The sequence below is a fragment of the Gossypium arboreum genome, chromosome 5 (assembly GCF_025698485.1).
Source record: "Gossypium arboreum isolate Shixiya-1 chromosome 5, ASM2569848v2, whole genome shotgun sequence".
Lineage (NCBI taxonomy): Eukaryota > Viridiplantae > Streptophyta > Magnoliopsida > Malvales > Malvaceae > Gossypium > Gossypium arboreum.
This window is the reverse complement of record NC_069074.1, coordinates 1,234,074-1,249,801: the sequence shown is the minus strand read 5'-3', so window position 1 is coordinate 1,249,801 and position 15,728 is coordinate 1,234,074. Positions and strand designations below refer to the sequence as shown.

Genomic DNA, 15,728 nt, shown 5'->3' with positions numbered 1-15,728 from the left:
AGCAAATTGGTCTCTCTCTAACAAAAATTATAAAAAAATCAAAATTATTTTTAAAAATTCAAAATATTTATAATTTTTTTGTATTTTAAATATATATATATAAATTAAAAAAATCTAAAACATACAACGAAAGTTAGAATTTTAAATTTTCTAAAAGAATAATTTTAGGACCTAAATAAGTTAATTAATGATTCAATTTTATCATACTAAAATATCTTCTTCTTTTTTAAATTATTTTACTTTGATTTTTTCAAATATATATGGTTTTTCAAATTTATTTGTTCTAACATGGATTAGTTATGCTATAACAAAATTTTAATTTGACATGTTTAATTTTTTAATTTAACTCGAATAATTGTACTTGATTCGACCCAACTCAAATTTCATTTCATTCGACTCAAATTGAAAAAATTTCAAATCAAATTAGGATGATAAAATATGATTCGTTAACTCGATTATCTCGAAATTGTTTCACTCAATTTGATTGAACACTTACCCCTAACAAGATGTGCTCCATTCTCGTGAGTGAGGACTGAAATCCTGATCACTTGGTTAAGGGATGAGGTAAGCAACCACCACATCACACCTCGTGGTTTAGATTTAAACTATTTTGATCATTTGAATTTGTTTTGTTTATATGAATAGTGGAGATATGATCTTATATAATTTATTTTTTTATATTTCAAAAATGTAAATTAATTTTTCTCTTGGAGATAATATTATTGGGAAGAGTAGCTCCTCCTAATATAGACGGTAAGATGAACATGGACAACCAAAAAAATATAATTTAATAATTTTGATTATGCAAACGACTTTATTTTATAAATTAAATATGGCTCGTTATATATCTGTATCAACACAAAAGAAAAGGCTTAATTATTATGTAAGTATTAAAATAGTTTTTCCTAACAAATAGAACAATTAATTTAAACTTAATGTCATTTGCTTTTAACATAATATTAAAATGAGGAGTAAAACTCTAGTAAAAAAACCTTACAACTTAAGTAAAAAAATCCTTCATTTTGTTGAGCTAAAAATAACCAAGTAAAATTAATCTGTTACTAATTCATGTATTAAGATGTAAGATAAACTATTATCAATGCCATTAAATTATTAGTAAGTTTAGTTTGGTCACTCTACTTTATTTAAGTCATCGGGCAGTTCAAATTGTTGTTGTATGGCTTTTTCTATTCGCATCATTGCATTAATCGAAAGCTCTTATTCCTCATCTATTTTACAATTGAGTTTTTTTTTACGAAACAGTTTTGAGCACACGAATCTGTGAATAAAAATCCAAACAACTTTCTTTTACGATCTTCAACACTGTCTGTTAGATTGACTTAGATCTAAGGTATATACTCTTCTACTCATCGATAGGTACTGACACATCATACCGATTCTCAAATCATTACTTATAGCTTGCTAGCTTAACTAAAAAAAAAAAGACCTTAATAACTTGGTGACTTAAAATTTTTTTTAAATAATTCAATGTCTATTTTATAACTTTGTAAATTTAAATGGATAAAACATAAATTTATTAATAATTTAATAAACTTGGGTTTAGTTTACCTAAAAATGCATAGAAAAAAATAATACTCCCATCTAATAAAAAATAACTAAATTAAAAAGGAAAATGTGAGACAAAATAGAACTGACATTGGTGGGCCTTTAAATTAATGAACGGCAGGCTCATCTATCAACCCATATTAATGGCTACGAGAGGGGCCATTTGGAGTAAAAAAAAATTGTCAAGTAAATTTCAAATTTTAAGAGCTTGAAAAAAACTTATAAAATTAAACTAATATTCCAATGAATAAAATAGGTTATTTAATTAAAAAGTTTTAATATCTCAGTCCATGATCTGCTATATTTCCCTAATAAAAATAAATATTTTATTCACTCCAATCATTTTGATGCTTGCATTCAAATTTACCTATTTGAGTAATAGTACGTATAGCTCAAGAAAATAAAATTAAAAGAAACGAATTATACAAAATCTAATCATTAATTTACAAAAATATGTTTATATTTTTAAATCTAAAAAATCTCTTATTTTTATTCATATATGAATACAAACCTTTAACCGTATAAAATAATTAAGTTATTTTTAAGTATTACATAATGTTTAAATTCATAATTATCCCTTTTAATAATATTTATTTTAAAATTTAAATTTATATTCTCCCTTTAAAATTACAATATATCTTACCCTTACATTTAATCATTTCATAATACTTTTTGCTGCTCCCAAATGTACCTTTTAGGTTTGAAAACAACAAGCCCACCTTTTTTCCTTTGAGCTACTAGGATATTGGAAATTGACATGATAAACGACAGCGTATTACTGAAATACCGACGATAATAGAATTGTTAGACCCACGCTGCGTTACAGCCGCACAGCTGAACTTAAAGTAATGGTGACCGTCCGATCCTTCATCGATTTATTGGAATATTCCCAATAAAGAAACGCGGCAGTGGCTCGTTTGTAAAAGACTGAAGTAGAATTAAAGCCTCTTTGATTTTATCTTCAGGTAGACTCCATTGGCGATTGGTCCAACTCACCTTCCCAACGAAGGCTTCTTTGGGCGACTTGCCAACCAACTATCGGTGAAACACCCCCACTTTATCATTATACTTTCTCAAATTTCTTGATTTCTCTCGTTCCTTTATGAGGCCTTGATTGTGGAGAAGGAAAAAAAGGAAGAGATCATGGGTTCCGATTCATTGGCTCAAACAAAGCCGATTCCAATACCGACCCAAGAAGAAGATCCCTCAAGTCAATCTACGGCTCTACTTGCTTTCGACACTGATTCTTCTTTAGACTCGGAGGTAAAATCATCCCCTTCAGACCGCCACGCTTCCATCATCTTCATCGCTTTGATACTCATCACTTGCATTGCTCTTTCGGCGGCCTTCGCTTTTGCTTTCCTCTTTATTCTTCTTCTTCTTCTTCTTCTTCTTCTTCTTCTTCTGCAGAGAACAAATTCTCTCGTCCTTTGAAGAAACTGGAAAAACCGGTGGTTCTTTTGGTTTCATCCGATGGGTTTCGATTTGGGTACCAATTCAAGACCCCAACACCAAACATCCACCGTTTGATTCAAAACGGGACTGAAGCTGAGATGGGTTTGATTCCTGTTTTCCCTTCTCTCACTTTTCCTAATCATTACTCCATTGTTACTGGTCTTTATCCTGCACATCATGGTATTATAAATAACCATTTTTTGGATCCCAAAACTGGTGAGTTTTTCCATATGGCTAGTCATGAACCCAAGTGGTGGTTAGGTGAGCCACTTTGGGAGACTGTGGTCAATCATGGATTAAAGGCTGCTACCTATTTTTGGCCTGGAAGCGAGGTGAAAAAGGGCACTTGGGGTTGTCCTGAAAAGTTGTGTATGAAATATAATGCTTCTGTTGCTTTTGAGGATAGAGTGGATACTGTTTTAAGTTATTTTGATTTGCCTAGTAGTGAGATCCCTGTGTTCATGACATTGTATTTTGAGGATCCTGATCATCAAGGTCACCATGTTGGACCTGATGATCCCGAGATCACTGAGGCTGTTGCTAGAATCGATAGAATGATTGGGAGGTTGATTGATGGTTTGGAGAAAAGAGGGATTTTTGAGGATGTTACTATAATTATGGTTGGAGACCATGGAATGGTTGGTACATGTGATAAAAAGCTGATTTTCCTTGATGATTTGGCACCTTGGATCGAAATTCCGGCTGAATGGGTTTGGTCTTATAGTCCGTTGCTCGCTATTCATCCACCTCCGGGTCAAGCAGCATCGGATGTTGTAGCAAAGATGAATGAAGGACTGGAATCTGGGAAGGTTGAGAATGGCAAGTATTTGAAGGTTTACCTTAAGGAAGAGCTACCTAGTCGGCTACATTATGCCGCAAGTGACCGAATTCCTCCCATAATCGGGCTGATCGAGGAGAGCTTTAAGGTGGAACAGAAAAGGAGTAAGCGAAAAGAGTGTGGAGGATCACATGGATATGACAACGCAATTTTCTCCATGAGGAGCATTTTTATTGGTCATGGTCCTCAATTTGGCAGGGGGAAGAAAGTGCCATCTTTTGAGAATGTTGAGATATATAACTTGGTAACTTCAATTCTCAGTCTACATGGTGCTCCCAACAATGGATCTTCAGCATTTCCTGTATCTATTCTTTTACCCAGACAGTAAATATTATGTCCTATACATGTTTTGAGTGATCTTAGCTGCTGAAGTATGCAGTACAATTTAGCAAGATGATTACTGCGAAAGCCAAATGATTATTCGTTTATCGGCGAGTTCATACATAACGAGACGGTGCAGAAGAAGGATGTTTAGTGAAATAGGATCCATTCAGATGTTTGTACTTACATTTGTTCCTTGACTCCAACTTTTCCTTGTATCTGAGCTGTACCATGTCATCTGAAACTCATCTTACCATTTTGGTTCTATTATGATGTTTTAAAATTATAGAAAAATACAGTACATTGGCCAAGAGCAAGTTATTCTAGCTTTTATCTATGCTTCTGTCCCCCACCTTAGATATTAAAACATAGATGTTTTTATTAAATACATGCTTTGTCTTATCTGCAGTGAAAATGTTAATGGGCTAATTTGCACCATAAGATTTAGCTTTTTTTTTAAATAAAATGGTAAATTAACAAAATAGTCACATAAATTTTATTTCAGTCACTTAACTTTTGAAAAATAATAAAACAGTTGCTAACGTTATAAAAAAGTGACAAAATAGTTACTGACTAACAGTTTCTGTTTGTATTTTAACAGAACTGCTGATGTGGCAAGTTAACTAGCTGATGTGGCCAGTTAACTTGCCACGTTGGATGAAGAAATTGAAAAAAAACACTAAAAAAACCCCTTTAATAGACAAGAAGAAGAGACTGTAGAAAGAAAAGTCTTATTTACCTAAATTGGCGGGGTTTGATTTTTTACCATTGAAACTCCATGTCTTTGCTCTTCTTTTACGTTTGCAGTTGAATAGCAGCATCAATTACCAAATCCTCTAAAATGCTGTCAATTAACTCTGTGAAAACTTCCTCCATATCGAGTCGGTTATCCATCCATATTCCAAATTTCTGCCAATCCTTTTCTACAAGTTGTTGTGATGTCTGTTGGGGCAACTCCAAAAGGAGTTGCCAATCGACATGTCTCAACACTTCATGAACCAGATTTTTTGATAACATAGCCGGTTGAAGTCGTGGATAGAGAAGCGAAATCCATGGGGAGCATCCAAAATAACATTGATATATCTCCAAAATGACTTCACTGATATAGCCAAAAAGTAGCCTACGATCGGTATAGGACTTCTCAAGCCATACTTCAACATTATTGAACAAGGATGCATCAGGCATTTGGTCTAACAAAAGCCATCTCCTAGAGAGCTAACCCCAATTGAGACCAGAAACTTGGAGAACTGCTCTTATGCTTTCAGACAAAGATCCTTACTTATCCTTGGAAGTACCTGCAGTACTCTTCAGATCCAACTGGGATTCCAATAGCGAAGTTGCATTGTGTTCTTTGATATCTATACAAAATGGTTCGACCGGTGGTTCAGCTGCACAAGATTCAGATGTTAATTCACCATAAAAAACAAAACATATGCCCTATATATAATAAGCAATTTCTACCGAAGGAATTCATTCACCTGCTAGAGATACAGTGCTAGGAGAGTTAACGCTCTCTTCGACAAAGAACTGTTCAAGAACCGATACAGGACTTGGCGGTCCGTCTTCGACTGTATGATCGTCAGCTCGATGATAGGGCTGTTAAATTGGTGGATGAAAACAGAGTAAGATTTGGGGTAAGTCACAGTTTATGAAAAGGAAAATTGAAATTGATTTCCACCATGAAAACCCAAAGATTTATGAAAGGGGAAATTGAAGTCTAATAGGATTTACAGAGGAGGGAACATGTTTTTCATCTGTTTTATCTCCAAGCATCTCCATTTTTTCTCTTCTTTTTTCATCTGTTTTATCTCCAAGCATCTCTATTTTTTCTCTTCTTCTTCTTTTTCTTCTTATTATACTATTATATAAACCCTAAATTGTTGCTAACCGATCTGTCACGTTACTTTACCGTTACGTGTGTAATGAAAAACGGTAAAAAAGATTATTTTATCATTTTTTAAAATTTGAGTGACTGAAATAAAATTAAAGTGATTGTTTTATTAACTACTTCAAAATTAAGTGACTGTTAGTGTAATTTACTCTAAATAAAAAATCAACTATTTATTATAACAATAATAGTTGGATTTAAAGCAAGGTTGGGATCTGCTGGTGCCTAACTTTTTAATTTCCCAGCAAACGCTGTTGACAACATTGCACAAACTGGCAACTCCCGACCGGAGGCGTAGCTAGGGGTGACGGGCCCCACCCCTAAATAAAAGTTTTTTAAAAAAGATAAAAATTACAATTTAATTTTAATTTTTCTTAAAAAATTTTTGACTTCGGTGCCTTGTTCAGGACGTACGCGTGTACCTTGGAGAACAAAAACCCGGATTTTTTTTTTTGCACGTTTAAAAGCATAAAAGATACTTGTGCAATTAATTCTGGCCTCACAAAGTGTTGAATCTTTCCTGAATCTTCCAAAGAAATGTAGTGTTCCACGCGTTCCAATAACTGGTTTCGTCGAAGCTTTGCAAATTATGTGTTCAAAGATGTCCATTTCAGGTTTAAAAGACTCTAAATTGGTTTGTTTTTTTATAGTTTTTACAAATGTGTAACTTTGAATGTTCATGGGATGGAGGAGAAAGAAACAATTTTTGGTTGATCAAATTTGGTAGGTCGGATGATAAATAAATGACAAGCCTTTGCTGGTCTTGCTTTTGGCAGTTTCTGTTTATCAGAGGGGAATTTCCATTCTACTATTCCGCTTTTACACTTCAGAATCTTCTCCCTTCAGTTCTCAAATGGAAAAGTTGATAAATTTAGAATTTTTTTTGGAAAAACAATTTCGTTGCCATAACATTTTTAATCCCAATAATAAATCTGTAAAAGAATTGTAAATTAGCCTAATTCCTTAATTTGTCTTATAATTGGGTAACAAACAAAATTTTAGAAGATGTTTTTCTCTTTGCCTTTTCGTATATGTGTTTCAAAGTTTGACCTTCCACTTTTTCCAACTCCAATCCTTTTTTACTTTCGCCTATATAAATCAATGCTTAAATCCCACCAAAAGTATACCAATATCTTTCGAATCTCTAGACACTAGAGTAGATGGCAGATGCTATTAGATTGTCGGCGTCGTCGTTTCATTGTTCAACGTTTCTCACTTCCTCCTATGCATCCACCACCTTGAACTCTCCACAAGCGGCTTTTTCTCTTTCACCCAAATTTAATTTTGATAGGAAAATCTGTAATCTTTCTTCTTCTTTTGCCGGCGTTGCTCCTCTTCCTTTGAATTCCACTAAGCATTTGCTGTCTTTCAAGGTAATGGAGTTTGCATTTTCTATTCTTGGTTTTTAAATTTTATTAGTTATATTATGAAATTATGATTACCCATTTGTTTATGCTGTTTTGTGTGAAAACTGATGCTCTGTTTCATTTGAACTTTGTATTTGTAGTATGAAAACCCCATTGGTTTTATATCTTTTGGTCACTTGTTTTATATGTAGAAACCATTGAGATTGACAAGTTGTTGTTTTGCAGGTGCATGCAACTATGACTGAAACAAGCAAACCCAAATGGTGGGAGAAAAATGCAGGGCCGAATATGATTGACATTCACTCTACTCAAGAATTTACGACTGCCTTAAATGAAGCTGGAGATAGATTAGTTATTGTTGAGTTTTATGGAACTTGGTGTGCTTCTTGCAGAGCTTTATTTCCCAAGGTAAATTCATGCCTTTTTCTTTACAATATTTCATATTTTCTCTAATATCTCAAGTATTTATGTTTTGCCCCTTTTGAAGTTGCCTATGTTGTTTCTGAATGAGTGAGTTCTTATGATGTTGCCTTGTTATGAATATGGCAGCTCTGCAAAACTGCCCAAGAACACCCTGAAATTTTGTTCCTCAAAGTCGATTTTGATGAGAATAAGGCTATGTGTAACAGTTTGAATGTTAAGGTGCTTCCTTATTTCCATTTCTACCGTGGGGCGCATGGACAACTCGAATCATTTTCGTGTTCGCTTGTCAAGGTATGCCTTTTAACCCCTCTGTGCCTATCGACTATCGGTTCACTACTAGAATCTTAACTTGCTTGAAACACATTAGAAGTAAAATGGTCCAGAACTGGCATGGATAGATGATCGACTTTCTTACGCAACTACATCAATTATCAGAGAACATCCTAGATAAACTTATTACCTGCTCAATCTTCATCGTCTTAACTATATCTGCTTCGTTTCCATATCATCTGCAGTTTAAAAAACTTAAGGATGCTATTGAAATGCACAGACAACCGTGAGAAAACGCTAGTCCATTTAAGGGAGTTGGAGACTTGAATGCTGAATCTGTATCAGCTCCGTTCGAAAAGCCTGCAGCATCAAACTAAACACGTACGTGTTTCGTTACATAGTATGCTGATTGCCATGATATTTGCCTCTGCAGTATCAACATATTTCTGTATTTTCCCATTTTTATAAGTAGAAAAGAATATACTAGGTAGAAATTCTTAGCTAGCTGCATTCTTTTTCAGTCTTATTCTACCCCTTGTAATGTAACCTCGAAATTCAATTGTAAATCAGATTCACATGTCTCTGTTGGATTAGTATTTGTTTTTGGTACAGGGGTGTAGGCTACCCAACTTGTTTTATTTATATATACACAGCAAAAACAGACGCCTGGATCTGATCTTTCACGAATTTGGAGTTATTAAATCTACTTAAAATCTGAAAATTTATCGTGCTGGCTGGCACTTGCCTGACAGCAATGAAACCTAGCAAGGAGCTCAAATATAATAAATTATATAAAAAAAAAAGGGAAGAATTGCTGTGAAGATATGTGGCTAACTTTGAAGGCAAACTACAATGTTTTTTGTTCTCTTCTAGTTGGCTTTGCCTTTCTTGTGTGAACCCTCAATTTATTGTTGGAAGAGTTTGTACTTTCTCTACTTTTTTTTTGCTCCTCTCCCTTCATTAAAAGCAACAATATTCAGACAAAGCCAAACATAAGAATCGGCACTTTTGGTGGTTAAGAACTATCAACTTTGTTTCTGATCCATCATTGTATTCACAATTTCAACATTGCCATTTAATTCAACCACACTCTGCGGTATCTTGTACGAATATCCCACTTTCTGATTACAAAATTCTAGACCATGGATGTTTGATAGGCCATTAACAACAGTTTCCAACTACATGCATGTCGTCACAGATTGAAAAACTGTCTCAAAAGAAGATGAAAATGGTGAATTTCATCCACCACCCACAAACACAAAATTAAACTACAGCTGGAAAATGGACCCCTTTCCACTTTCCATACAATGATATCAAGTCCACTCCAAAAGAACAGAGGAATCTTTGCCCCATCCTTGAACTTTTAAAAGGATCATCAATCATATCAGCTTAGCTGCCTCTCATTTTCGTTTTTCATTTATTAAAAGCTCAAGCATCTCATCCAAATCCATGAACACGACAAAAGATAAAACAGAGACAATAATTTAAAGTTGCAGCAGATATTACAATGCATCTTCACAAAAGATTAAAACTTTTTATTAAATGGCTGATTCCGTTTTCATGGTTGGACTTGGTTTCCTAAACCGATTCCGTTTCTTCTTCGTCAATAATCCATATCATGCTTAGATATAGCTTATATTATTAAGAACTGAAATCTTTTAACAAGTTTTTGTACAATGGAACACTTTGAACTCACACTTTGGCGAAATGCACTGCAAAAGCAGCCTTGAAGTATGTTCTTGTTTAATAACAGCATCCGCTTTCTCCACAAGAACTGCCCCAACAATCCTCTTGTACCCGCCTCCGCCACCGCCAGCCACGTAAGCGACGAGCGCCGCCTGAGCCGGTGGCAAACTCGGATTATAAGCTGCCGATTCCATGTAAGACCCTTTGTATATATTGCCTTCAACATCCAGCAACGCCATCCCAGATGGACAGCCGCTGTAAGGCGCGTGCGACATATTGGCCGCATCAAGAGCCGCATGTTTTAAATCATCGACACCGTTGATTTTGCCGTTGCACAAATCGTTGCAAAAGGACAAGCCGTTTCGATGAGGCTCGAGGAGAAGAGGAACGTCTTTTTCTAGCAAATCGTCTGGGCCGAACCTATGAGGTAAGAAATGGGACAACGGAGTAAATTCTTGGTCTTTATCATTACAATTATTGTTTATTTTGTTTTCTTTTTCGTCTTCGGAAGAAGTTATGAGGATCTTGACATCGGAGGCGCCACGGAGCTCTTGGAGGAATTGGCGGCAATGGCCACAAGGGGCGGCGGAAACAGCCAGGTATCTAAGACGTGGTTCCGCATTGAGGGAAAGGTTGGTGATGAGGAATTGCTCGGCGTGGACGGACTGGTTGAGGGGAAGACCCGGGAATTCAAGGTTGACCCCGAAAAAGATCCGACCAGACGGTCCCATTCCGACTGCTCCGACGTGGTAGTTCGAGATTGGCGGGCGAGCCAAGGTCTGGGCGGATTTGACCAACGACGGGAGGAGTTGGAGCACGGTTTGGCCCGATTGTTTGGCCATTTGTTCAGCTTCGGCGGACTCGATCACGAATCTGGGTCGATCCATTTTGAGAGACACGTTAACGGGTTAACCCGTTTACAGAGAGGGCGGACCGGTTTGGGTGATTTATGGATGAGAACGATGAGAGGTCGTTAAAATGAGGAAGAAGGGGAGGGAAGGGAAGCTGTGAGTGGAGGTTATTTATAGTTGAATTGGCTTATGGTTGTCATGAAAACAGTAATTAATTGTTTACTACAGTACTTTTAAAAAAAATTTATTACTATAACTCCTTCAAAAGTTAACCCCATTCATTATTAGAAAAATAAATAAATTGCACTACTCCTTCTAATGTTGCTTATTTTGTTTGCATGTGTTTTGTTACATTTTTTTTAACTTTAGCCTTATCGTGCCTGGATGAAAAAACACAAGTATGCTTGAGCAATATTTTTTAAAAATAATAATAGAAAATATAAGCAATTTTCTTTTTCATAATTAAATTATTCATCATTAACAGTAGTAATTAACTCTTTCGTTATTGGTATTTTTTAAAAAATAAACTTTTAATTATGAAATATATTGCATTCTTATGAGTATACTAGTTTTGATTAAAAATTATATAGTAATATTTTTAAATTAAATGACTTGTTTAATCTTATTAATATATCATTTACCTAACTAATATTAAAAAAATTAAATGTTTTGGATTAATATAAAATAAATCCTTGCAATTGGCTATTTTACGAAAAGCATTTGACTAATGAAAATTGAAGCAATTGTGTTAGGTCATATATTAAGCGATATAGTTCCGGTTGGTATAATTAATCTATAATATTAGTTGTGAGAGTGACGTGAACAGTCAATATTTATTTATCACTTGGATCCCTCTTTTAGTTTAAAACTAATTCAATTATTTATCAACGTTATGTTTTGTAGTAGAAAAACCCAAAGCAAGAATCAAACAAAACAATTTGGGTTTGTTATTATATTGAAAATTCTTATATTTGTCAATTAGTCACCAAAAGGCATTAAAAATCCAACACAAGGTATTTGATTTTAGTTCTAGTTTTTGATGGTGTCGTTTCGTAGTTTTTCGAAGTTTATTACAATATACCTACCATTTCACTGTTTAGCAACGTCAAAAATATTTAACAAATAATTCTCACCAAGTAACTTTTACCTACCTTAGAACACACTAATCAATTGAAGTTACTAGTAATGTTGTTGATCATATTGTACATGTGCAAAATGCTAACGTCCCATGTTTTATTAGCACTTGCGGAAGGGTCGAGGAAGGAACAAATCTCTGTTGGTTATAATTTTATAAAGCTAAACTATGGAAAAAGTCAATAAACCAAAAAGAAGGAAGGGAAAGTATATATATATATATATATATATTTGTCAGACACAAAATTATTTGTTTGAGTGAAAGCAAGAAATTCAGTCAATCAAACCCATGCCTTGGTTTTTTTGTTTTTTTTTTATGTTAGTTCTTATTATTTGGTAAAAGAGAAACCGCAGTTGCTGGGGTCATATTTTCCATTATGCTGGTGGATTTCAATCTATATAACAGGTTATTCAACTTCACCTTGAAGCATTTTTCATTTTGCAGAATAGAATCATATTCCTAATCCTCTGTGTTGGTTCTGTATGTAAATATGTCATCTGATACAACCGGAATATTCCTATCGTCAACAAGCCTCAAAGGCTGTAAATATGAGAGTAGCCTTTATGCTGTATTGATTTGAACCCATGTGCCTTCATATGGACATATCATCCATTTTAAAATACACCCTAATTTGAGCTTTTTAGCTTTTACAAGAAACAAATAATATGAGTCCTATCTCCAGGCTGTCCTAGACGCTAGATCCTATGTATTGTTTACTCAGGCTGAAGATTATGAGAAAGTTCCTCAAATCAATGAGTTGCTAAATTTTTAATATATATTTTTTGCAATTTTTGGAAGGAAAGCAAAAGTATAAAATTAGTAAAATAATTGTGAAATTAGGAATTAGATTACAAATTGATATATGTTAAAATTTTCATCTATTTCAACTATTAAAATTTATTCTTATACATTAACATAAGGTACATATAGTACGTCATATATTATTATCCGATTATTTTATCACCACGTTAGTTTTAACATTACAAATAAATAAATTTTAATAGACTAAGTAAATTTTCTCTTTAATTTAATGTATGATGACTACTTTTCTCATTTTTTGACTAAAGAGAGCAAAATATATTTTAACTTTTAATATAAGGAGCTCTACGATACTTTTCATATAACATCCCTTTATTTACATTTTCCAGATTTTTTTTTAAAAAAAACCCATGAGAATTGGAATATATACAAGACATTATTGACTAACAGATGCATTGAACAAAAAAGATGAAAGTAAAAGCAAGCAACTTGCAATGGAAAAATTACAAAGTGGGAGGGTTTTGAAAGATTCATTAAATCCAGCCCTGTTTGTAGCGACGGAAAAGGTCCTCCGTTTGAGCATTCTTCAAAGCACTGCAGGCAATTACATAGACGCATATCAGTACCACCACTGCCACCATGAGAATTATGTTCACTTTCCTCCATTCACTCCTCAAGTTCCCCAACAGACCAGCTCTGCACGATTTGCAGTTATAGCAGAGTTGGGTCTGGTCATTGCTCCACAGATAGCAGTCAGGGTCCCCAGTTGGGTTCGTCGGGTTCGTCCACACAGTTGGGTTCACAAAATTGTAGCCACAGGCTGTAGGAGGCTTACAACATCCTGACTGCCAAACAGAACTTTAAACTAATCAGAAAATAAATATACACTGGATCGCAAACATGATCAGTCAGTGTGTATCCATATATTGCCAAAACTAGCTACTATAAATTTCATACAGATTCTAGAGACAAAGATATTACATTTTTTTTTAAAAAAAAAAAAGGTGAACTTTTAATAGCGTCAAAATCCCATGATTTCATATTAATAATTCGTCTGTTAGGCACTTATTACTCCATTGACACTACCTTCTCCGACCCAATAAATGAAAACTTTTTCATCTAACAATTTGTTTTCCCCAGCTGCTCCCACAGTTCAGAAAAAAGAAAGCATTATCACAAGCTATGAATTGATCTATGATGAAGATAGCAAAACATGTGTATAGATAATCTTGTGGGCATAACTTTGATTCTAAGTTTAATTACAGAGTTCAGTGTTCATTGTTTGGAAACTGTTCAATCAACAGTTAAAAGTGGACATTATTTATGGGATACTTATCCTATGTTCTTACGGTGAGGGAATGAAGATCTAAAGACCAGTTTGGTTGTCTGGAAAACAAGAGTCCTCGTATTAATTCTCTAGAAGGGTACTTATATTTCCATAAAAAGATCACGATAATTGAGATAAATATGGGCATAACCCACAATTGAAAGAAAAAGATCAAAAAAAAAAAGAAGAAGAAGCAGAAAGTGGACTTGCCTGAAGAGGAGAAAGATGAGCGGCAAAGAATTGATCAACGGTGATGTATTGTTGATTTAACTTGGGACAAACATCGGTGTCAGCTAGACAAGCCCTGATCTTATACCAGCTCTTGGAGTCAACTATGCGGTTTCTAAGCCAGCTGGAGTAGCCATCAACCCTATACTCCTTGTAACCCTTTCCAGGCACATCGTAGCTGCCATCAGGCCTAGTAACTACGAAAGCAAATACCAACAAGATGAGGAGGAGAGCAATGAGAATGGCCATACAGCAAAGATAGAAGGCCAAGAGAGTCTTCTTGTAGAAGCAGGCGCCGACAAAACCAGCAAGGGAGACAAGGAGGATGAGGAAGCCAAGGACAATGACAGGCCATCGAAAAAGGTGGATGCAAACGTTGTCAGGCTTTTGGGCGAACCAGATGCCGGCTGCAATGATAGGGATGGAGCAAAGGAAGGCTGCGAAATTGAGAATCGCTGTTATGTAATTAGCTAATCCCATAATTGTTTAGGGATGAGAGCAACGAATAGGAGTTTGGAGAAAGGAGAGCAGAATATCTGAATAAGCCTGAATCTTAGAAGATTGGGTTTTTTGGGCTGTTTTGGACCTTTTTTTTTTTTTATCGGTTCACTGGTTTAGTCAATATTACTTACTAAAAAGTAGCAAGGTCTGCTCTCACTCCCAGTTCTACTCCCACACTCCAAATTTTTTCTCAATCTTTTTAATTATTAAAATTTGATGATTGAAGTTCAATTCATAAATTACCAAAGGAATTTTGTTAAATTAAATTATTAGTATTTTTATATAAAAGATATTTACTTGTTTGACCAATTTAGAACAATGCAAAATTCATGCAAACAATATATATTTCAAATTTTAATTTGCTTCTCTAAAATCAAGCTCATATTGAGAGTTGAAAATCATACAACTCCAAATTCAATAATTCTATTTGCTTATTTAGCTTTTTATGCGTGTAATATTAGCCATATAAGTAATTTTCTTTTATTTTGAAATTTTTTATGGTATTATCAATTAAATTTTTAATCATTATGTCAAAAAAGGAGAGATCAAGTTCCTATAATTAAAATAGGGTGATTAAATTTAAAACGTGCAGAAAGCATATTAACTGAAAATAGGAATAACAAAACTCGAATGATCTAATTTATTTCGAATTAATCCTTACTTGATAGATTGAGTTTTTTTCTTTTTGAAAAGTGGATGTTGGGTGGGATAAGATAAGGTGAGGTGAGGCAGGATGAATTTTTTTTTCTTTTGAAGTATGGGCGTAGAACGGTTATAGTAATTGTTTATCCTGTCCCACTATATGAAATTACCATTTTACACTTACACATATATAATTATTAGAAGGTAAATTATAAAAATGCATCATATATAACTATTAAAAAAATAAAAATATTTTATATTTAAATAAAGACAAGGGAACAGGCTGGCTAAAGCATGCAAAAATGGATATTTCTAATATTCATGGAGTTGATAGTAGTTTTTAAGATCACAAGGGTAAAATTATAAAAATGCATATAACTATTGAAAGGGTAAAATATTTTGTGTTTGACTCTTTTTTTTAATTATGTTTAAATTAAAATAAGATAGTGCTAGGTGAGGCAGAGATGATTG

The 15,728-nt window shown here is 34.2% G+C and overlaps 5 protein-coding genes across 5 annotated transcripts; 2 read left to right on the top strand and 3 right to left on the bottom strand.

Moving 5' to 3' along the window:
• The first annotated feature begins 2,314 nt into the window (after positions 1–2,314).
• Positions 2,315–4,491, top strand: LOC108486746 (uncharacterized). Its single transcript, XM_017790954.2, is given in 2 exon segments — positions 2,315–2,935; positions 2,938–4,491. Coding segments are annotated over 2 exon segments (1,476 nt in total). The 5' UTR covers positions 2,315–2,709; the 3' UTR covers positions 4,188–4,491.
• On the bottom strand, positions 4,178–6,398 carry LOC128292907 (uncharacterized). The gene is made up of 3 exons (XM_053027903.1): positions 5,912–6,398; positions 5,659–5,776; positions 4,178–5,568 (listed from the first exon to the last, which is right to left on the bottom strand). Exons 1-3 carry the CDS (start codon positions 5,996–5,998, stop codon positions 5,456–5,458), a joined length of 318 nt encoding a protein of 105 aa, XP_052883863.1. The 5' UTR covers positions 5,999–6,398; the 3' UTR covers positions 4,178–5,455.
• A 736-nt stretch (positions 6,399–7,134) lies between these two features.
• On the top strand, positions 7,135–9,918 carry LOC108485945 (thioredoxin-like 2-1, chloroplastic). The gene is made up of 4 exons (XM_017789781.2): positions 7,135–7,441; positions 7,661–7,843; positions 7,985–8,149; positions 8,374–9,918. The coding sequence occupies exons 1-4, from the start codon at positions 7,229–7,231 to the stop codon at positions 8,416–8,418; spliced, it is 606 nt and encodes a 201-aa protein (XP_017645270.1). The 5' UTR covers positions 7,135–7,228; the 3' UTR covers positions 8,419–9,918.
• Positions 9,643–10,842, bottom strand: LOC108484733 (cytidine deaminase 1-like). The gene has a single exon (XM_017788634.2). It carries the CDS (start codon positions 10,699–10,701, stop codon positions 9,787–9,789), a length of 915 nt encoding a protein of 304 aa, XP_017644123.2. The 5' UTR covers positions 10,702–10,842; the 3' UTR covers positions 9,643–9,786.
• A 2,038-nt stretch (positions 10,843–12,880) lies between these two features.
• On the bottom strand, positions 12,881–14,808 carry LOC108485437 (tetraspanin-2-like). The gene is made up of 2 exons (XM_053027721.1): positions 14,093–14,808; positions 12,881–13,400 (listed from the first exon to the last, which is right to left on the bottom strand). Exons 1-2 carry the CDS (start codon positions 14,592–14,594, stop codon positions 13,093–13,095), a joined length of 810 nt encoding a protein of 269 aa, XP_052883681.1. The 5' UTR covers positions 14,595–14,808; the 3' UTR covers positions 12,881–13,092.
• Positions 14,809–15,728: the final 920 nt, after the last annotated feature.

What these genes read in the sequence shown, in the direction of transcription:
- LOC108485437 (XM_053027721.1), bottom strand. Translation starts at nt 14,594, where the DNA reads ATGGGATTAGCTAATTACATAACAGCGATTCTCAATTTCGCAGCCTTC. An exon ending in TCTTTCTCCTCTTCAGGCAA is followed by an intron (nt 13,401 to 14,092) that starts GTCCACTTTCTG and finishes TTTGGCAGTCAG; the next exon opens with GATGTTGTAAGCCTCCTACA.
- LOC108485945 (XM_017789781.2), top strand. Translation starts at nt 7,229, where the DNA reads ATGGCAGATGCTATTAGATTGTCGGCGTCGTCGTTTCATTGTTCAACG. An exon ending in AGCATTTGCTGTCTTTCAAG is followed by an intron (nt 7,442 to 7,660) that starts GTAATGGAGTTT and finishes GTTGTTTTGCAG; the next exon opens with GTGCATGCAACTATGACTGA. An exon ending in TTTCGTGTTCGCTTGTCAAG is followed by an intron (nt 8,150 to 8,373) that starts GTATGCCTTTTA and finishes TATCATCTGCAG; the next exon opens with TTTAAAAAACTTAAGGATGC.
- LOC108484733 (XM_017788634.2), bottom strand. Translation starts at nt 10,701, where the DNA reads ATGGATCGACCCAGATTCGTGATCGAGTCCGCCGAAGCTGAACAAATG.
- LOC128292907 (XM_053027903.1), bottom strand. Translation starts at nt 5,998, where the DNA reads ATGCTTGGAGATAAAACAGATGAAAAAAGAAGAGAAAAAATGGAGATG. An exon ending in AAAAACATGTTCCCTCCTCT is followed by an intron (nt 5,777 to 5,911) that starts GTAAATCCTATT and finishes CCAATTTAACAG; the next exon opens with CCCTATCATCGAGCTGACGA. An exon ending in TAGCACTGTATCTCTAGCAG is followed by an intron (nt 5,569 to 5,658) that starts GTGAATGAATTC and finishes AATCTTGTGCAG; the next exon opens with CTGAACCACCGGTCGAACCA.